At 43.6% G+C, this 23153-nt stretch overlaps 1 protein-coding gene across 1 annotated transcript in view; it reads right to left on the reverse strand.

Annotated features, from left to right (window-relative positions):
• The window catches only part of LOC118373133 (nuclear receptor-binding protein 2-like), a 51375-nt gene extending 31037 nt beyond the window's left edge, over nucleotides 1-20338 (reverse strand). Inside the window, exon 1 of the mRNA XM_035759198.2 lies at nucleotides 19786-20338. Coding sequence (XP_035615091.1) covers nucleotides 19786-19905 — 120 coding nt within the window. The 5' untranslated portion in view covers nucleotides 19906-20338. The remainder of the gene's footprint in view (nucleotides 1-19785) is intronic.
• Nucleotides 20339-23153: the final 2815 nt, after the last annotated feature.

A 23153-nucleotide genomic window follows, 5' to 3' on the forward strand; every position in this document is an offset into this window, starting at 1 on the left:
ACAGCTGCCCTGATTGGGAACCATATCAGGCCACCATAGACATACAAAAACCCTAGACAATACAAAAACTAGCATACCCACCCTGGTCACAGGGGTGGCAGGGTAGCCGAGTGGTTAGAGCGTTGGACTAGTAACTGGAAGGTTGCAAGTTCAAATCCCAGAGCTGACATGGTACAAATCTGTCGTTCTACCCCTGAACAGGCAGTTGACCTAATAAGAATTTGTTCTTAACTGCCTAGTAGAAGAATCAAACTGTCACACCCTGACCTTTCTCTGCCTAGTTAAATAAAGGTATAAAACACTCTGATCTAACCAAAATATAAAGAAAACAGAGAAAGGTCAGGGTGTGACAGTTTGATTCTTCTACTGTGAAGGAGGGGGGAATGGGAGCTGAATGAGTCAAAGGTCTGCCAGAGTGGCATGAGGTGAGAGTGACCTGCGTTTCTACAGACAAAGGAATTCTCCGGTTGGAAGACATATGTTAAAAACATCCTAAAGATTGATTCTATACTTCGTTTGACATGTTTCTACGAACTGTAATATGACATTTCATCTGGACTTGCCCATGCATTGTGAGTTTGGATTGTGTACTAAACGCGCAAACAAAAAGGAGCTATTTGGACATAAATGATGGACTTTACTGAACAGTTTCCTGTGAGTGCATTCTGATGAAGATCATCAAAGGTAAGTGAATATTTATAATGCTATTTCAGCAAAAAAAGAAACGTCTCTTTTTCAAGACCCTGTCTTTCAAAGATAATGAGTAAAAATCCAAATAACTTCTCAGATCTTCACTGTAAAGGGTTTAAACACGGTTTCCCATGCTTGTTCAATGACCCATAAACAATTAATGAACATGCACCTGTGGAAAGGTCGTTAAGACACTAACAGCTTACAGATGGTAGGCAATTAAGGTCACAGTTAGGACACTAAAGAGGCCTTTCTACTGAAAGACACCAAAAGAAAGATGCCCAGGGTCACTGCTCATCTGCGTGAATGTGCCTTAGGCATGCTGCAAGGAGGCATGAGGACTGCAGATGTGGCCAGGGCAATAAATTGCAATGTCCGTACTGTGAGACGCCTAACACAGCGCTACAGGGAGACAGGACGGACAGCTGATCATCCTCGCATTGGCAGACCACATGTAACATCACCTGCACAGGATCGGTACATCCGAACATCACTCCTGCAGGACAGGTACAGGATGGTAACAACAACTGCCTGAGTTACACCAGGAACGCACAATCCCTCCGTCAGTGCTCAGACTGTCCACAATAGGCTGAGAGAGGCTGGACTGAGGGCTTGTAGGCCTGTTGTAAGGCAGATCCTCACCAGACATCACCGGCAATGTTATGGGCACAAACCCACCGTCACTGGACCAGACAGGACTGGCAAAAAGTGCACTTCACTGACGAGTCGCGGTTTTGTCTCACCAGGGGTGATGGTCATATTCGCGTTTATCGTTGAAGGAATGAGTGTTACACCGAGGCCTGTACTCTGGAGAGGGATCAATTTGGAGGTGGAGGGTCTGTCATGGTCTGGGGTGGTGTGTCACAGCATCATCGGACTGAGCTTGTTGTCATTGCAGGCAATGTCAATTCTGTGCGTTACAGGGAAGACATCCTCCTCCCTCATGTGGTACCCTTCCTGCAGGCTCATCCTGACATGACCCTCCAGCATGACAATGCCACCAGCCATACTGCTCCTTCTGTGGGTGATTTCCTGGGAAGAGGGAAGGGGCCAGGGAAGAACCCGGATCTCAATCCCATTGAGCACGTCTGGGACCTTTTGGATCGGAGGGTGAGGGCTAGGGCCATTCCCCCCAGAAATGTCTGGGAACTTGCAGGTGCCTTGGTGGAAGAGTGGGGTAACATCTCACAGCAAGAACTGGCACATCTGGTGCAGTCCATAAGGAGGAGATGCACTGCTGTACTTAATGCAGCACATGGCCACACCAGATACTGACAGTTACTTTTGATTTTGAACCCCCCTTTGTTCAGGGACACATGATTCCATTTCTGTTTGTCACATGTCTGTGGAACTTGTTCAGTTTGATGGGATGAATGAGCCAATTGTAAACTGGAGATTATTAGGTGACCATGATGGTTTGAGGGCCACTGTGTGTGTGTGTGTGTGTGTGTGTGTGTGTGTGTGTGTGTGTGTGTGTGTGTGTGTGTGTGTGTGTGTGTGTGTGTGTGTGTGTGTGTGTGTGTGTGTGTGTGTGTGTGTGTGTGTGTGTGTGTGTGTGTGTGTATATACACAGTGCAATCGGAAAGTATTCAGACCCCTTGACCTTTTCCCAAAAAATGTACGTTACAGTTTTATTCTAAAATTGATTAAATTGTTTATTTCTCTCAAACTACACACATGATTAAAGCAAAAACAGGTTTTTAGAATGTTTTTCAAATGTATTAATAATTAAAAACAGAAATATAAAGGCACAAATACAACATGTACATAAGTATTCAGACTCTTTGCTCAGTACTTTGTTGAAGCACCTTTGGCAGAGATTACAGCCTGAGTCTTCTTGGGTATGACGCTACAAGCTTGGCACAACTGTCATTGGGGAGTTTCTCACATTTTTCTCTGCAGATCCGCTTAAGTTCTGTCAGGTTGGCTGGGGAGCGTCACTTCACAGTGATTTTCCGGTCTCTCCAGAGATGTTCAATCGGGTTCAAATCCAGGCTCTGGCTGGGACACTCTAGGACATTCTCGGATATGTCCCAAAGCCACTCCTGAGTTGTCTTGGCTGCGTGCTTAGGGTTGTTGTCCTGTTGGAAAGTGAACCTTTGCCCCAGTCTGAGGTCCTGAGGTCTCTGTACTTTTCTCCATTCATCTTTCCCTTGATCCTGACTAGTCTCCCAGTCCCTGCCACTGACAAACATCCCTACTGCATGATGCTGCCACCACCATGCTTCACCGTAGGGATGGTGCCAGTTTTCCTCCAGACATGACACTTGGCATTCAGGCCAAAGAGTTCAATCTTGGTTTCATCAGACCAGAGAATCTTGTTTCTCACGGTGTTTGGCAAACTTTGGCAAACTCCAAGCAGGCTGTCATGTGCCTCTTACTGAGGAGTGGCTTCCATCTGGTTACTCTACCATAAAGGCCTGAGTGCTGCAGAGATGGCTGTCCTTCTGGAAGGTTCTCCTATCTCCACAGATGAACTCTGAAGCTCTGTCAGAGTGACTATTGGGTTCTTGGTCCCATCCCTGACCAAAGCCCTTCTCCCCTGATTGCTCAGTTTGGCCGTGCGGCCAGCTCTAGGAAGAGTCTTGGTGGTTCCAAACTTCTTTAATTTAAGAACGATGGAGGCCACTTTGTTCTTGGGGACTTTCAAAGCTGCTGACATTTTTTGGTACCCTTCCCCAGATCTGTGCAGACATTCTTTGGTACCCCTCCCCAGATCTGTGCCTCGACACAATCCTGTCTCGGAGCTCTACGGACAATTCATTCAACCTCAAGGCTTGATTTTTGCTCTGACATGCACTGTCAACTATACACTACCGTTCAAAAGTTTGGGGTCATGTCCTTTTTTTAAAAAGAAAAGCACATTTTTTGTCCATTAAAATAACATCAAATTTATCAGAAATACAGCGTAGATAATGTTAATGTTGTAAATGTCTATTATAGCTGGAAACAGCTTTTTATGGAATATCTACATAGGTGTTCAGACCATCCTTTCAAAGGACTTCATGGATACAGATATATAGTCATTTAGGCAGGTTGTCTTGGTGTTCTTGGGCACAGGGACTATGGTGGAATGACTATGGTGGTCTATTATATACTCGGCCAGGGACATGCTGAAAATGTCAGTGAAGACACTTGCCAGTTTGTCAACGCATGCTCGGAGTATACGTCCTGGTAATTAGACTGCTACAAATAATATAGATGAAAACTCTCTTGGTAAATAGTGTGGTCTATAGCTTATCATGAGATACTCTACCTCAGGTGACCAACACCTTGAGACTTCCTTAATATTTGATTTTGCGCACCAGCTGTTATTGAGAAATAGGCACAGACCACCATCCCTTGTCTTGAACGGAGCTCATAGTTTTGAACGGAGCTTATCCATTTTATTCTCCAGCGATTAGACGTTGGCCAATAGGACAGATGGTAGAGGTGGGTTACCCACTCGCCAACGCATTCTCACAAGGCAACCGGACCTGCGTCCCTGTATTGGTGTATTTTCTTCATGCGAACGATGGGGATTTGGGCCTGGTCTGGTATCTGGTGTAAATCCTTTGTGTCCGACTCATTAAATAAAATATCTTTGCCCAGTTCGAGGTGAGTAATCACTGTTCTGATATCCAGAAGTTATTTTCAGTCATAAGAGACGGTGGCAGAAACATTATGTACAAAATAAGTTTCAAACAACATGATAAAACGCACGGCACCACAATTGGTTAGGAGCTTGTAAAACGGCAGCCATCTTCCTGCAGCACCATTCTTCTCTCATGGTCAGTCCATGTCAGGGTGCACAGGGTCCATGTCAGGGTGCACTTTCATTTTTTGGCCCTATCACTACACAGCTGATTCAAATAACCAACTCACCAAGCTTTGATTATTTGAATCAGTTGTGTAGTGCTAGGGCAAAAACCAAAATGTGCACCCAGTGGGGTCCCAGGAAAGAGTTTGGGAAACCCTGGTCTATGTCATATTTAAGCAAAAATGCCTGCGGGGGTGTGGTGCTGTGATGTGGTTGGACCCAGTTGCAGAGAAGAGACCAGACGAGGAATGGTTAAGGATAAACATAAATACTTCACTGGTAAACAGTTGCCGCAGGATCACAGTACACTGGGGAAAAACAACAAACAATAAGTCTCAAAAACTCACTCAGGAAACACAGACAGACAGACAGACAGACAGACAGACAGACAGACAGACAGACAGACAGACAGACAGACAGACAGACAGACAGACAGACTGACAGAGCCTCTGGTGATAGGTAGAACCATGACAGGTACAGTATATGGCCAAGGGCTGTTCTTAGGCACGATGCAACGCTGTGTACCTGAATACAGCCCTTAGCCATGGTATATTGGCAATATACCACAAGCACCCGAGGTGCCTTATTGCTGTCATAAACGGGTTATCAATGTAATGAGAGCAGTAAAAATACGTGTTTTGTCATACCCGTGGTATACGGTCTGATATATAACGGCTTCAATCAATTTCACACATTCTTCAACTTCAACGAGAATGACTCCAATGATTAAAGAATGTCATGCATGGGGGATTTATGACGATCAATGTGACTGTCATCCTCCAACAGGCCAGTTGCAACGCAACATTATGGAGATCATGTGTACGGCATACCACTTTTAGCTGTATTTCCAAATCACCACTTAAAGTGAGGAACTAGATCTTCCACTAATGCAGACAACAATACTAAATCAAATGGATGTTTATACCTTCCAAGACCATAAACATAATATCATGAGAGAATCAGAAGCAGGGCCTCCATTTTAATTATTATCTTTGGGTGGAAATCTGGTCCTGCTTTGCTCAGCAGCTGGAGCCCTTTCAGGCAATTACATTCATTTGCACCTCTACAATGCTGGCAGCAGCCAGTCGTGAGAATAAAAAAAACATTCAAATGGCAGATTTACAAAACAAAGATGGAGAGTGTTAAAAAATGTGTCATTTTTGGTGAACAAAAACAATTCCAATTCCAGGAAGAGGGATTAGAACTGGGTGAGACTTTTTCATGACACAGTCAGTCAGTCAGTCAGTCGGTCGGGCAGCTGGGCTAATGGGACGTGTGTTTGCTTTGACCTGAATCTGGCATCCGTCCCACTCCTTCAAAACATCTGGGATTGACTTGGTTCCCGGAGAGGCTTATTAGAGCCTGGCAAAGTCCACCCATGTATTAAAGTTCTCCATAAAGAGTGGTAATTGCTGCCCACTGGATTACCCAATTCATGCTTGTAAATCACACATACTGCTTGTTTAAAGGGCTATGGCAGAACCAGAGGAGGAGGAACAACGGGGTCTCAGTCTGAACCTCCTGCAAAACCTCAGAGGTCGAACAAGCTCAGCACTGTGCCAGGAAGAGTAGGCAAGAGGTAACACGGGGTGAAAGCTAACAGCTTGGCTTGATTTGGCCAGTTTGGCAAAGACATAAGTTTGCACTATTTGACACGTAAAGGCTTCTGCATGTCTCAGTTTGGCTAGCGCCTAGCCAAAAGAGTGTGCTCGCATACTCCCTTCAAAGACCTTTGCCTGAAAAATGAGAAAAATAAGCAATAGTGTTGTTTGTCCATCTTAAGATGCCGTAGGCAGTATACACTTCAACAAAATAGTCCGAACTGAATGTCGGACACATCCAATGGGCATTATCTTACACCTAGAGAAGATTGTAAAAGGTTGGCACAATATCTGGTAAGGGCAAGGGAATGCGCTTAACACTTATTCTCTTCAGCTTGTGTGGCCTACCACTTCACGGCTGAGCCGTTGTTGCTCCTAGATGTTGACTTCACAGCACTTACAGTTGGCCGGGGCAGCTTTAACAGGGCAGAAATTTGATGAACTGACTTGTTGGAAAGGTGGCATCATATGACGGTGCCACGTTGAAAGTCCCTGAGCTCTTCAGTATGGCCATTCTATTGCCAATGTAATATTCTATTGCCAATGTTTGTATATGGAGATTGCATAGCTGTGTGGTCGATTTTATACACCTGTCAGCAAAGGGTGTGGCTGAAATAGCCGAATCCACTAATTTGAAGGGGTGTCCACATACTTTTGTATATATAGTGTATTTACTACAATCACTCTTTAATAAATATCCAATGCCACTTCCCCTGAGCTGTCCACAAAGACAGCCTACTGCACTAGTAAAGCTATGTCTCATAAGCTCAAAGCAGGAGGCCATTCACAGAAGCCAGAGCCATGTTAAATTCATGAAGAGTCGATCGGTGTTGAGTCACATTTTATTCTTCTCTGGCCCCTGCATGCAAAAGACCTGCTTACTTCTCGCCAGGCTGCTGAAACAAGAATGAGATGCATTCAAATTTGAAAATGCAAATCTCCTATAATCCCTTAAGCATGGAGGACAGGAGTTATTTTTATTGAGGCGGTGGTGAGATTTCTTCCGCCATGGTAATGATTATGGACAATAATGCGATAGAGCATATGAACTTGGAGGGTTCTGAGGGATTGACAGGTACATAATAAGGTTAGATGTTCATTGATCACATCCCTGACCTAAAACTCTTCTCTTCTCGTAGTTTCACATTTGCCTTGCTTTGGGTTTAGGTAAAGAAGCCTACACCTCTCACAAAATGCTTCTTGGGTTAAGGTTGCATGACATCTCTAGTTTTTGGAAAGTCTGGTTTTAGTCTGAGGGAAAAAGCATTTGAAGTAGGAATGTTAATGTTTTGTTGGCCTCATGACCTTGCTCCTTCCTGTAGGCCCCTTAATCCTCTCATGCTGGTTGGGGGGAGGGGGATGACCTTTGGGTTCAATAATGAGACTGCAAGGCTGTTATTCTTCGGACTTGTAATAGTGTTGACCCTGTTGCTATGCTTTGAGGCATCTTGGCTATACAATTGCACATACTGTATCTTCAGCCTATAGAGCACTGATGGGCGAATACGGTATATCCTAGACTGTCACCCCACCACTAAACATAAAATGCGACTGAGAGCGTCCAACACAACGAAGCAGAACACATCGAGCGCTTACCCTCGCGTTTGCCCAACACTGTGAGTCAAAACCTGAATTTGACATAGGGACTCATACAGCTGTGAATGAGCTGCGAGCTGTTGCTCAAAACCAGAATTCCTCACAAAACTACAGGAGCCAATGCCTTACATGAGTCATGGCATTTATTCTCTCAGACACGGCGCAAATGACTAAAAGCAACTTTCAAAGAGAGAGGCGCCATCTCCTTTGCATCGAACAAGATGGATATTAATATTTCATGCAGAATAGGAAAATGGAGGCCAATTGAAAAAGCTCTGCTTCTCCCTACTGTCAATGAGAAATGGGAGAGAAACGGATCAGCGGATGCCTTATGCTTTAAATTATGCAAATCTTACTGGCTCTGTCAGTAGTAATATGCACTTTTCAGATGTATCTCTAGTACTCAAAATGAACATGTCAGAATGAAGGAAGAAGTAGGCAGAATGTTAATCAAATCAACCATACAAAACAGGGCTAAAATCAACAATTTGCCACTCAAACGGCTATGGGCCAAAGAGTAACGCTTGAGTTTTGACATTGAGAATTACACACCAGTGGCAGTCTCAAACTGCGAAGTGACACTGTGGCATGGATCCAAGGTGGCAGGGAAGTCATGACATTTAGACAACGGTAACATCTACGGAGGAGGCTTGCAGGAGACGTCAGCCATTCCTCAAAGATTTCGTCCCATGCCAGCTCCCTTGTCAGAGGGAACGCGAGAATGAGAAGACTCAAGTGGAAAACGGTGACGGATACCGCACTGTGTACGACGGCCCTAAAGGGCCTCATCAATGAACGCTCTCACATGTTGTCAATGGCTTACTTAATAAAGTCCTCTCTTGCCACACAAATGTCCATACTCATGACCTACCAAGGTAATATAGGCCTAATCAGTTCAGACATTACACTAGCACAATAGCAGTATCCATCAGTGCGACATATCAAGCATTACAAGTGAAAACCGTTTAAAATTGCAGCACTTTTTTCAAACAAGAGGATCGAGAGGATCGCCGCCCCTGTTAACGACAGACTCGAATTGGTTTGGTTGGGTTGGACACCATCTGGTCTGTTGTTTGCTTTGACGGAGCTCCTGCCTCGTTCAGATCTCAGCCCCATGACACTGGGCGATATGGGTTCGGTAACATGGCAACATGATCTATCCACACTACTGCACCTGACAGACACTATTCTTAGCCCAGGCCAGGAAGACCTTTCTCTTTCTCCCGTTGCACTCCTCTTGGTACTCCAGGGTCATGTTCATTCGGCAACCAACGGGGGGGGACTGAACCAGGGTGGGACTACATGGACTTGATCAATGAGAAATGCTCATTTGCGTTTTCCATTGCAAAACATTTTACATTGTATGTGCCCTAATGTACACAACCCAGGCTGCAGTGGAGAGAGACTGGGCTGGGGCCGTTAGTGGACTTGGTTTAGGCACAGCAGGCAGCCAGCCACTCCAAGTCTTCCCTACCAGGTGGCCAGAGGGTAAATAATACCTGGAAATGCCATGTGCTGTGCTGTGTGAAAGGCTGACAGCCTATTGTAGACACTGACTGGCAGTTGTTTGGATTACATATTTTGTTTCTGCTCCCTGACATCAGACAGTAATGGGCCACTTAAGAAGATTGATCACCAATGTCAGTTATTTCATTAACGCTTTTCTAGCGTTTATTAACACCTCTGAACTATCCATCTGTGTTTGCTAGAGTAGGAATGTGCATGGCAGCATATTTTCTATACGTTTGTTTCAAAGGCAAACACAACGTCATTTCATGAAAGTGTATGACCAATGGCTGAGATAAACCGATTTGTGTGGCAACAATGTTTTATTATTAGTTAGGAGAGCGTTTAAAAGCCACCGACAGATCAACTCGATGCTGTATCTGGAGTGATGTGAATATTAACTAGTGTGGTAAAATGCAGAGTTGGAAATAGTATTACTGTGCAGTCGTGCTAGCTGCTGGTGTAACTACTCTCATGTCTGGCAGACCCATAAAAGGAGGGCCATAAAACATGTCTTCACAACCAACAAAGGTCAATTACAGTGGGGTGTGAAATTATTGACACCCTTAATAAAGATGAGCAAAAATGACTATATAAAATAAATAATTAAATTACTGAGCTATGTTGTATGCTCTAAAGAATTCGGAAATTATATTATTTTATACTAATAAAATTACTCAGAGGAAGAGATTTTGTTTAACAAGTACTACATTTTTTCTTTCATTTAGGTAGGAGTCAAAATTATTGACACCCCTGTTTTCAATTCCCTTTCAATACATCACCGTGCGAGGATTGGACTGAGATTGAGACGAATGTCAATTTTGTGGCCAATTCACCATTTATTTGTGGATTTTGATGTGTGCTTGGAGTTATTATTTCGCTTTATGATCCTCTTATGGTCAAGTTTCAGCCTCATGGCAGAGGCAACCAGGTTTTTGGCAAAAATATCCCGGTACTGGGTGAAGTTCATGATGCCATTGACCTTAACAAGGACCCCAGGACCAGTAGGTATGGAGTTCTTTTCTGCTGATGCATTCTCATTTCGACGCCAAACCCACCACTGGTATATGTGGCCAAAGAGCTCTATTTTCATGGCAATGCCGTTTAACATACTCTGCCCAAGCCTAAACAGGGCTGTCAATCATTTTGACACCTACTTTTTCGAGAGAGAAAAAGTATTACATGTTGAACAAAATCTCTTTCTCTGAGTAATTGTATTCGTTTAAAATAATATCATTTCCCATTTTTTTGGAGCATATAATAAACTCAGTATTTCAATTATTTATTTTATACAGTAATTTTTGCTCATCTTTATCAAGGGTGTTAATCATTTCAGACCCCCACTGTACATTTGTAGAGGATGACAAAGTACAGTTCGCCTTCGGTGTGGACTGTGGAGTATCAAATGAGGGGTACATTGTACATTATGCCCAAGGCGAGATTCCCGTGCCATCTTAACTCCTCTGCTGTTCAGTGATACAGGACACTGTCTGCCTGCCGCTATGTCATAAAACCATTCATTCATAAATCTCCTGATGCACCCAAAGAGGGAGGGACATTATATCACTACTTCATACAAACAGTGGCCATCATTCCAGGTGAGAAAACCTCCCGTCGACGCACAGATATGAAGCCAATTCTGAGACCAGGTCTTGTGGTAACGGTAGCCAGGCGTGCTACACTTTAGTAATGTATCAATGGTCAATGGTTTATTATGATGGATCAGGTTTAACTGCAGTCTTATTCTATATCTTCATTAAGGAGGTCCTCCCTTAAAGGCAAGATATTCCAACACGAACATCGGCCATGCGCAGAGGGTGACCAGCCTCTGGCCACAGAACATCGTCCGTCATTTCATTTGTCGACACCCAGCAGGTGATCTACGGCGCATGGCTGATGTTCGTGTGGGTCTGTCTTGTTTTTTGGAATTCTATCCAACAGGCCTAACCAGATATATTCGTAAGCAATTCTTCAAAACTAACGTAATAGTTTTTTGGTACTTTCATCTTGATGCTTGCTTTTTAATTTTGTCTGAAGTTTATGTGTTCCACAATGACAGATAATCCAACACTCTCCATGAAAGTGTACATGTAATTCAACCTGATTGGATATCATCCATGGCCGTTGTTATATCTTAACACCCCTGGTCTCCAGCGATGTGATGGGGGGGATTCATTTCTGTTAATTTCTTTTGCATAACAGCGAGTGTTTATTTAAGACATGACATGACTTGCCATACTTTTTGGCTCTTTTGCACACCAGTATCTCTGTATCTCTACTTGCACATGTTCATCTGATCATTAATCACTCCAGTGTTAATCTACTAAATTGTAATTATTCACTCCTATTGCCTGTTTATTGCCTACCTCCTCATGCCTTTTGCACACAATGTATATAGATTTTTAAAATTATACTATGTTATTGACTTGTTTATTGTTTTCTCCATGTGTAACTCTGTGTTGTCTGTTCACACTGCTATGCTTTATCTTGGCCAGGTCGCAGTTGCAAATGAGAACTTGTTCTCAACTAGCCTACCTGGTTAAATAAAGGTGAAATAAAAAATTAAAAATTAAATTGCTGTGATAGTGGATACAAGCATGATATGATGGAAAATGTGTGTCTCTCTAGGGAGGATTATTTTGGTAAAGATCTCTCCCCTGCCCCCCTGGGGTTAAGTGGTGAAGGGGCGTTGGTTGGGCTGCAGGGGGCGGAGGGCTCACTCATCGATGGGCCTCTTTCATTATCCACTGCTCCCTGGACTAGTGATTATCTCCCCAACTAGGCAACAGATAAAGGTCCCACTCTTACAGGTCAGGGTAGAGTAGAGTCGCTCCACCAGGGCCCTTGGGGAACAATAGAACTCCAAAGGGCATGGAATGGAATGTACACTCCTTCCGAATAGGATGATAAGAAACCAAGGATGGGCAAGAGTATTCATTTTTGAGAAGGGGGGGGGGCTTCGTCTCAATTAAATAAAATTATCTATGTGGCATTGCTACACACAAGGATATACCACGACATTTGAAATTCTTAATTTCATAAATCGACAAACTTTTGATGGAAGTTTTTAATGATGTACGCACGTTTCATGCTTGTAGATTGTTGTTATTTTCTGCCAATAAAAGTGGTGCGCACTAAAGTCAGAGTCTCCATGTGTAGCAACGTGAAGTGGGAAATCTCTAATCAATGGAAAATGTCAATCAAATTACATAATTAAGTTAGCTAAAAGTGAAGGAGTAGGCTACAATGAGCAACTGACAGGTAGGCTGTTGTTTAATCTGAATGGAGTTGTTGTAGACAAGGATAGGGAGCACAGCAAAATAGCCTCAACTAGCCTAGCTAGCTGGCTAGTTAACATAGCTAGCTGGATATCTTAGCTAGCTTCTTTACATCAATTTGATCCAGTAAATACCGGCACTGCCAGATGGGATGACAGATAACGTATGGTATTTACATGTTTGTCTAACTAGCGTGAATCAGTGGCCTCTCTCTCTCTCTCTCGCAACACACATGGCCCTCCAGAGTCGCGCAGACTGTGCAGCAAGTACTTGTCTAAGTTCAAAACAAAAGTTACCAAAAAAATACATGTATTTCAACTGTTTTTCAAAACATTCATGAGATTATTTGAATAGTGAAATTATTTCAAATGCCTATCTGTGTTTTATCTTAAAAAGGGATGGAATTTTGTGATGACTCAACAGATTGCTTTTGTCATGCTTTCTGAGGTCCATCTGGCTATCCTCGTGTGAGGGCTGCACAAACACCCAAACCAGAAACTAAGATTGCCCCAAATAAGCAGTCCACTAGAACGCTTTGAAGTCAAGTAGTTGAGTTGGCGACTACTTAGCCTGGGTGCCAGTCTGTTTCTGCTTTCTTGCCAACTCCTTATGGAATTGTTGTGTTTGGCATGACAATGAGTGACAAGGAGTTGGCAAAGTAAGATGACACAAACAGCCTGGGACCAGGCTAGTCACTGCTAGCTATCATTTTGCAATGATGTGTAAATTGATAGTGATTGCTAATAAAAACATGACACACAATTGACAAAGAGGAAACAAGGCCTGGAAAAACCAACATGAGCCAACTTAGTACAAATCTGCTCCTTGTTCCCTCAGCCTATCCCCATCACACAGAACTACCCTACGCCTTGACCTCTTTCTCCCTTCTCTATCCATATGAAATCATGCGACTAGTGAGGACCAGCCACCTGACAACTTGCCCACTCGACTCCATCCCCTCATCCCTTCTCCAGATCATCTCTAGAGACCTTCTCCCATTCCTCACTTCCCGATCACTGGCTGCGTCCTGTCTGACTTCAAAATGGCCCGAGTTGCTCCCCTCCTCAAGAAACCAACACTAGACTCCTCTTGACGTCAAAAACTACAGACCAGTATCCCTTCTTTATTTTCTTTCCAAAACACTTCAACGTGCTGTCTCTGACCAACTCTCTCACTATCTCTCTCATAACAATCTTCTTGACCCTAACCAGTCAGCCTTCAAGATGGGTCACTCCACCGAGGCTGCTCTTCTCTGTGTCACTGAGGCTCTCTGCACTGTCAAAGCTGACTCTCTCGCCTTTGTTCTCATCCTCCTAGATCTATCTGCTGCAGTGGACACCGTGAACCATAAGCTCCTCCTCTCCAACCTTTCAGGGCTGGACGTCTTAGGCTCTGCACACTCTTGGATTGCATCCTACCTGGCAGGCCGCCCGACCAGGTGATGTAGAGAGGATCTGTGTCTGCACCACGTATTCTCACTACTGGTGTCCCTCAGGGATCGGTTCTAGGCCCTCTCCTCTTCTCTCTATACACCAAGTAATTCCACTCCATCATAACCTCACATGGCCTTGCCTATCATTGCTATGCGGATGGCACTTAACTACTTTCTCCAGGTGGTGACACGCATCTCTGCGTGCCTGGCAGATATCTCAGCTTGGATGTCGGCCCACCACCTCAAGTTCAACCTCGACAAGACTGAGCTGCTCTTCCTCCCGGGGAAGGCCTGCCCACTCCAAGACCTCTCCATCACGGTTGACAACTCCACCACAATGTCCCCCTCCCAGAGTGCAAAGAATCTTGGCGTGACCCTGGACAACACCATGTCGTTCTCTGCAAACATCAAAGCAGTGACTCGCTCCTGCAGGTTCACGCTCTACAACACTCTTAGAGTATGACCCTACCTCACACAGGACGCGGCGCAGGTCCTAATCCAGGCACTTGTCTTCTCCTGTCCGGACTACTGCAACTCGCTGTTGGCTGGGCTCCCCGCTTGTGCCGTCAAAACCCTACAACTTATCCAGAACGCTGCAGCCCGCCTGGTGTTCAACCTTACCAAGTTCTCCCATATCACCCCGCTCCTCCACACACTCCGCTGGCTTCCAGTTGAAGCTCGCATCCACTCCAACACCATAGTACTTGCCTACGGAGAAACTAGAGGATCTGCCCCTCCCTACATTCAGGCTATGCTCAAACCCTACATCCTAACCCGAGCACTCCGCTCTGCCACCTCTGGTCTTTTGGCTCTCCCACCCCTACGGGAGGGCAGCTCCCGCTCAGCCCAGGCCAAGCTCTTCTCAGTCCTGGCACCCCATGGTGGAACCAGCTTCCCGCTGAAAGTCCCTGCCCATCTTCAGAAAACATCTGAAACCCTACCTCTTCAAAAATGTATCTTAAATAATCCCCCAGTGATATGTGGTTGTCCCACCTAGCTATCTTCAGATAAATATACTAACTGTAATTCGCTCTGGATAAGAGCATCTGCTAGCCTCCCAGGTGGCACAGCGGTTAAGGGTGCTATACTGCAGCGCCAGCTGTGCCACCAGAGACTCTGGGTTCGTGCCCAGGCTCTGACGTGACCGGGAGGTCCGTGGGGCGACGCACAATTGGCCTAGTGTCATCCGGGTTGGGGAGGGTTTGGCCGGTTGGGATATACTGGTCTCATCGCGCACCAGCGACTCCTGTGGCGGGCCGAGCGCAGTGCGTGCTAACCAAGGTTGCCAGGTGCACAATGTTTCCTCTGACACATTGGTGCGGCTGGCTTCCAGGTTGGATGCTCGCTGTGTTAAGAAGCAGTGCAGCTTGGTTGGGTATCGGAGGACGCTTGACTTTCAACCTTCGTCTCTCCCAAACCCATACGGGAGTTGTAGCGATGAGACAAGATAGTAGCTACTTCGAAATTGGGGAGAAAAAGGGGTAAAAAAAAAACTTTTTTTTTTTTTTTTTAAGAGCGTCTGTTAAATGACTCAAATGTAAATGTAAAATAGATTACATCAAAAGCGTTTCTGCCTGCCACAGAATTACTGTCTTCCTAACATTGATTTCTTCCCATATCTAGGTGAAGGGACGGGGTAGGTTTAACCTAATCAGTCACTCCAACAAGCAGGATTGATCTGGCTTCTTGTTTCTGCCTGCTTGAGACACATGACAAAGGCTTTGGCTTAACGTCTTGTTTTGCCTTTCACATGGATGTCAATGGAAAACAACACATGGATATCGGTTGTAATTGTTGACGGAAAATGTCTTCCTTTGGCTAGTATTTCAACCTCTGGGGCCTTGCTTACTTAGTCTGTCTCTGAAAGCAATCAAACCACTGTCTAATAAGGTCTGAGGAGTAATATCGGCCAACTCACTCCTAAGGATATAAAACCGATATACTTAACATTGCCTATAGCTTGTTCTGCTTAGGACAGAAACAAACTCGTATAAGCATTTGGTTCACCATGAGTAAAGACAACAATAATACCATGTGCTGGAATAGAAACATGTGTGTCCAGCCAGGCTAACCTTTCCCCTATTGACTTCTTTATTGAACATCTAAATGCACTCAGTATGCTGCCAGCCTGGACACACCCAGGGCTGCAGAATGGTGCAACAGCGATTCTAAACAATGTGACTCCGTGGATAGCACTGAGCACTAACTCAAAACAGTCCTGTTTTCTTATTGTATCAATGAGCTCATTGTCCTATAATTTATGATTCAGCTCGAGCTCATAAAAATCACACAATAGAACAAAAGCACTCATCATGTAGCTTGATAAGTGTTCTGTATTATAACCATGTAATAGGCCAATCATCCTTCATACATATTAGAGGAGCAGCCAACAGTAAAAGGTAATAGCGTGATTCCATGGAAAGGTCAACCGGAGTATGTACAGATAAAGTTAGTCATTTCCAAATGAAACCACGTTCTTAAGGTTTACACACCATATGTGTGCCATTTAGAGGTTGAATGTAGAAGACAAAAGATTTCAGTGCCTTTGAATGGGTATGGTAGTAGGTGTCGGTTTGTGTCAAGAACTGCAACGCTGCTGGGTTTTTCACACTCAACAGTCTCCCTGTGTGTATCAAGAACGGTCCACCACCCAAAGGACATCCAGCCAACTTGACACAAATGTGGGAAGCATTGGAGTCAACATGGGCCAACATCCCTTGTGGAACACTTTCGACACCTTGTAGAGTCCATGCACAAACGAATTGAGGCTGTTCTGATAGAAAAGGGGGACCTCAATATTAGGAAGGTGTTCCTAATGTTTGGTATACGCAGGGTATGTTGGAGTTCAGGCTTTATTTGACCAGTTTAATTAGGAAATTGCATGAATTTGGACAATTACAGAGTGGGAAGCCAAGACTCAAAAAAAGGTTTACCAGACAACCATATTTCATGGCTTTTAGAAAGGGGCTCACAACTGTCCCACGGTGTTAGTTATGACGATGAGATTTTATGAAGCAATACAGACCAGATGGAAGCGTCTTGAGTTTGTTTGCGTGTTCTGCTACAAGATAGGGGGTGATTGGGACAGGCAATGTAGGGGGTGACTGGGACAGGCAATGTAGGGGGTGACTGGGACAGGCAATGTAGGGGGTGACTGGGACAGGCAATGTAGGGGGTGACTGGGACAGGCATTGTAGGGGGTGACTGGGTCAGGCATTGTAGGGGGTGACTGGGACAGGCAATGTAGGGGGTGACTGGGACAGGCAATTTAGGGGGTGACTGGGACAGGCTATGTAGGGGGTGACTGAGACAGGCAATGTAACATCCCTAATGTTTTTTAGGAAAAGTTTTTGTAAAACAATCACCTTACATGTTACACCTTAAACCTCACCTTGCACCTTGCTTATTTTTCTGGATTATGTGTGTATTGTTGAGTTTTTATTGATCGGTATTACTGCACTATTGGAGCTAGAAACACAAGCATTTTGCCGCATCTGCGAAAACATCTGCAAATCTTTGTACATGGCGACCAATAAACTTTGATTTGATTTTACATTGGATCATCTTGAAACATTCGCCGTAAAGCCAACTTTCAACAAGGTTTTATATGGTCTATAATTGGTTTCTCTCTTGTCCTTGTCAGTATCCTTGTTCAGCGTTATGATATGCGTAACGTCCATAAAAGGTTGTGGATGTGATGGATATTGATGTATCATGTCTTAGCTTCAGAAGCTTGTGCATCCACAGAATCGTGTTCTGAGCAGTGTTCTTCAGACTTTTCCTGAAGCAATTGTTGATATCTCTCTAAAATCACGAGTTCTAGCTAAGATTCTCATGGAAAATATATGCTGAAATGCAGGCGTCATACACGGCAGTACTGTTTTTTTGAGATAGAAAGATGAGAAGAGTATTTATCAACAATCCGTGAATAGATGAAGGTGTTTATTAAGTCACATGCACAGGGTCGCAGATGTAGTTGCAGTGTATAGTGAAATACAGTGCAGGTCTGAATGAAACATTAATACCAAATTAAATAATAATAATAATAATAATAATAATAATATATACATATTTACAGCTGTGACACTGATAAATAGTCCTGGAGTGTATATATTAAATGAAAAGCCTCCCAAAATATAGTGACTTCATTCAGTGTCCAGAAAAGTGGATTGTCAGTAAAGGCACATGTATAGTCTAATTTACATATTTTGTTACAATATTTCAGAAAAATTTGGATACAAAAACATCTCATATTTGTGTCTACATTCAACTGGTAAAGGTTATTTGTTATATACACAACAGGTCAAAAGTTTTTGAACACCAACTCATTCAAGGGTTTTTCTTTATTTTTTAAAAATGTTCTACATTGTAGAATAATAGTGAAGACATCAAAACTATGAAATAACACATATGGAATCATGTAGTATCCACAAAAAAAGTGTTAAACAAATCCAAATATATTTGAGATTTGAGATTCTTCAAATAGCCACCCGTTGGCTTGATGACAGCTTTGCACAGACTTACAAACTCCCAGACTTTTGCTAATATGTTCAGTCTCCCTAAAAAGCTTGTCCATTTAATGTACCATCCATACCTTTATTTATCCAACATGCCAATATTTAAAAGTTCACTGTTTGGGGGTACTATAGACACACACATCTGTATTTTGTTTTTCTATTCTGTGAGACATTAAAGTTGTGATTTTGCATGCAAATGTAATGTCCATAACGCTGGAACCGCCCAGTAAAAGGTGAGATGCTACATGCTACACATGAATGAAAGTCTCATTCATGAATTGCTCCATCCTATCAATGTGCTCTCACTCTCCTCTCCTAGAAGCATTCCTACCATTTTGAAACGAGAGCATCGTAAGAGTGTCACTGGCGGGCTTATGGTAAATGTGTGACAGACAAAGTGACCCAGAAACCAGCAAACACACTGATGTGTAATCAATGAGTGGAAAAACACTGGGAGCGACGGTGGGAGGTGGTGTGTGTATGTGAGTGCTGTTGGCCAACCGCGGCTGTCATGTGAAGTACGCTGTGTTGGAGAGAGATAGGAGGGAGGTCAGGCAGTTGTGGGAAGCACGGTGGAAGCTACGGGTGTCCCACAGAGATAACCTTCAGTATCAACATTGAAGCCTTATCTTCTCTAGAACTATAGAAGCGGCACTTGCTACTCACTTGGCAGGGCCATTCTGATGCAGTTGTTGATGATGGAGTTGGTTTTTCTAACTGTCTTCCAGACAGGTCTGATGTACTACATTGTATTGTATTAACCATATTGGACACACCATTGTGGTCAGCATTGCCTCTGTGTTGCCCGTATCATTAGTGAGGCAGATTGCAGATACAATGTGGCTAAATATCATATTCATACAATTGTATTACTGTATAATACAGCAAGTGCAATTTCTTAATTAGTCTAAAAATCATCGATCAACACAGATCATTTGGAAAAATAGAATAATTGTCAAACCATTGCCAGTATAAGCTCTCAATGATACGAGGGTTCGGGTTCAATAAGTAGTCCATCACTCCACAATAATTGTGTGTTCCATGCAATTAATTTGATAAGGGCCCACGCCCTTTTCTGTTAAAGAATAGAACTGAGGGGCGGTTTAAACACTACTGTAGCCGTTGCACCTGCTGCTGCTACAACAATACAGACATCCAGGCACCACCATCCAACCCCCAATAATCGGTTATTAGATACATTACGACGGATAGGCCTAGCAGACGTCTCATGTTCCAAACGGACTGATGTTTTTTTCTTGTCTCCCCTTTAGATGTTAGTATATGTAGAGCCCCACAAGGCAGCAATGGAAAAGCCTGCAGCAGTTGATTCACCGGCGTGATAGATAAACCAAATAGATAAACCAACCTGCTCCTTTCGCTTTTGCCAGCGACCGCATGGGCTTTCTTCGAGAATTTCGCTCTCATCTTCACTCTCCTCCTCCTTCCCCTCGGACCCTGAATTCCTCTCCGGGACTGACATAGTCATTGTATTCCGTGTTTTATGTTATTCCCCGTTGGTTTCACTCGAAAGTAGCGCAGACGTCGCGCGCGAATAAAGGTTTCACAAAACACCTTAGAAATGTACGCCGTATAAAGTTACAATAAAAAGCTTAAATAAATTATGTAATATTCATGTTACTACGTTAAACAAGGAAAAAGGTTCCAGTCTAGTGCGCGCACTCAACTGTATGCAAAATAGATTGCGAAATGTTGCCCCTACTATCCGTATTCACAGATGAAGAGCAAAACCACTCGTATGGAAAAAGCCTGTATGGGAAAGACGAAGTTGTTTTCCGATACCTCCTTTTGTTTCGTTATTTACTTTTACCATTTACGGTATGAAGTATTTGTTTTTTATACATATATCACCACCATGTCGGTGTTGTTGGTTCATTTGCTTCACCTATGTGAAGCTAGACACTAACGATTAGCCACAAAAGTGGAATTTGGCGTCTCGCCTTCAAAATAAAAGTCCCTATTGAATGTGCTGCAAACGGATATAAATCAGTCTACTCAGTGACACCCACACAGAACACAACCGTGAAGAGCTTACACACATATTAGCGTCATAGCTTTTATTGTGGAACTTTAACTATGGGGAGTCAACTCACTATCCAGGCTATTGGACCCTGAACATCTGCCCCCAAGCCATAAAACTGCTAAATAGTCAGTCCAGCTCGCTATTTGGTTAACTGCGCATTGACCCACCTTTTCGCTATTTGGTTAACTGCGCATTGACCCACCTTTTCGCTATTTGGTTAACTGCGCATTGACCCACCTTTGCACTCTCTTTAGACTCATCACATGCAGTGCATTCGGAAAGTATTCAGACCCCTTCACTTTTTCCATATTTTGTTATGTTACAGCCGTGTTCTATTTTTTAAAAATAGTTTCCCCCCTCATCAATATACACACAATACCCAATAATGACAAAGCAAAAACAGTATAGCACTCTTCTTTTTTTTTAACCCGGAAATATCACATTTACATAAGTATTCAGACCCTTTACTCAGTACTTTGTTGAAGCACCTTTGGCAGCAATTACAGCCTCAAGTATTCTTGGGTATGACGCTACAAACTTGGCACACCTGTATTTGGAGAGATTCTCCCATTCTTCTCTGCAGATCCCGTTTCCTCCAGCATCTTCACAAGGTCCTTTTCTGTTGTTCTGGGATTGATTTGCACTTTTTGCACCAAAGTACGTTCATCTCTAGGAGATAGAACGCTTCTCCTTCCTGAGCGGTATGACGGCTGCGTGGTCCCATGGTGTTTATACTTGCGTACTATTGTTTGTACAGATGAACGTGGTACCTTCATGCGTTTGGAACTTGCTCCCAAAGATGAACCAGACTTGTGGAGGTCTACAATTGTTTTTCTGAGGTCTTAGCTGATATCATTTGATTTTCCCATGATGTCAAGCAAAGAGGCATTGAGTTTGAAGTTAGGCCTTGAAATACATCCACAGGTACACCTCCAATTGACTATTATTATTATTATAAAATGATATCAATTAGCCTATCCTAAGCTTCTAAAGCCATGATATAATTTTCTGGAATTTTCCAAGCTGTTTAAAGGCGCAGTCAACTTAGTGTATGTCAACTTCTGACCCACTGGAATTGTGATACAGTGAATTATAAATGGAATAATCTGTCTGTAAACAATTGTTGGAAAATGTCCTAACCGACTTGCCAAAGCTATAGTTTGTCAACAAGAAATTTGCGGAGTGGTTCAAAAACTAGTTTTAATGACTCCAACCTAAGTGTATGTAAACTTCCGACTTCAACTGTATATCCATCCTGCCCTGCCTTTCTAAAATCTTCGTAAGCCAAGTTAATAAACAGATCACCAACCATTTTGAATCCCACGGAACCTTCTCCACTAAGCAATCTGGTTTCCGAGCTTGTCATGGGTGCACCTCAGCCACGCTCAAGGTCCTAAACGATATCATAACCGCCATCGATAAAAGACAGTACTGTGCTGCCGTCTTCATCGACCTGGCCAAGTCTTTCGAATCTGTCAATCACCGCATTCTTATCAGCCATCCCAATAGCATTGGCTTCTCAAATGACTGCCTCACCTGGTCCACCAACTACTTCTCAGATAGAGTTCAGTGTGTCAAATCGGAGGGCCTGTTTTCCGGACCTCTGGCAGTCTCTATGGAGGTGCCACAGGGTTCAATTCCCGGGCCGACTCTTTTCTCTGTATACATCAATGATGTCGCTCTTGCTGCTGGTGATTGATTCTCTGATCCACCTCTACGCAGACGACATCCTTCTGTATTCTTCTTGCCTTCTTTGGACGCTGTGTTAACAAACCTCCAGACGAGCTTCAATGCCATATAACACTCCTTCCGTGGCCTCCAACTGCTCTTAAATGTAAGTAAAACTAAATTAATGTTCTTCAACTGATCGCTGCCCGCACCTGCCCGCCCGTGTAGCATCACTACTCTGGACGGTTCTAACCTAGAATATGTGGACAACTACAAATACTTAGATGTTAGACAGTAAACTCTCCTTCCAGACTCACATTAAGCATCTCCAATCCAAAATTAAATCTAGAATCGGCTTCCTATTTCGCAACAAAGCATCCTTCACTCATGCCACCAAACTTACCCTCGTAACACTGACTATCCTACCAATCCTTGACTTCGGTGATGTCATTTACAAAATAGCCTCCAACACTCTACTCAGCTAACTGGATGTAGTCTATCACAGTGCCATCTGTTTTATCACCAAAGGCCCATATGCTACCCACCACTGTGACCTGTATGCTCTCGTTGGCTGGCCCTCACTACATATCCGTCGTCAGACCCAATGGCTTCAGGTCATCTATAAGTCTTTGCTAGGTAAAGTCCCGCCTTATCTCAGTTTTCTGGTCACCATAGTAACACCCACCCGTAGCGCAGGTATATTGCACTGGTCATCCCCAAAGCCAACACTTGCTTTGGCCACCTTTCCTTCCAGTTCTCTGCTGCCAATGACTGGAACAAATTGCAAAAATCTCTGAAGCTGGAGTCTTATATCTCCCTCTTTAACTTTAAGCATCAGCTGTCTGAGCAGCTTACCGATCACTGTACCTGTACACAGCCAATCAGTAAATAGCACACCCGAATACCTGATCCCCATATTATTACATACACTCTTGCTCTTTCGCACCCCAGTATCTCTACTTGCACATCTTCACATCTATCACTCCAGTATTAATGCTAAATTGTAATTATTTTTGCCTATAGGG

The sequence above is a fragment of the Oncorhynchus keta genome, chromosome 4 (assembly GCF_023373465.1).
Source record: "Oncorhynchus keta strain PuntledgeMale-10-30-2019 chromosome 4, Oket_V2, whole genome shotgun sequence".
Lineage (NCBI taxonomy): Eukaryota > Metazoa > Chordata > Actinopteri > Salmoniformes > Salmonidae > Oncorhynchus > Oncorhynchus keta.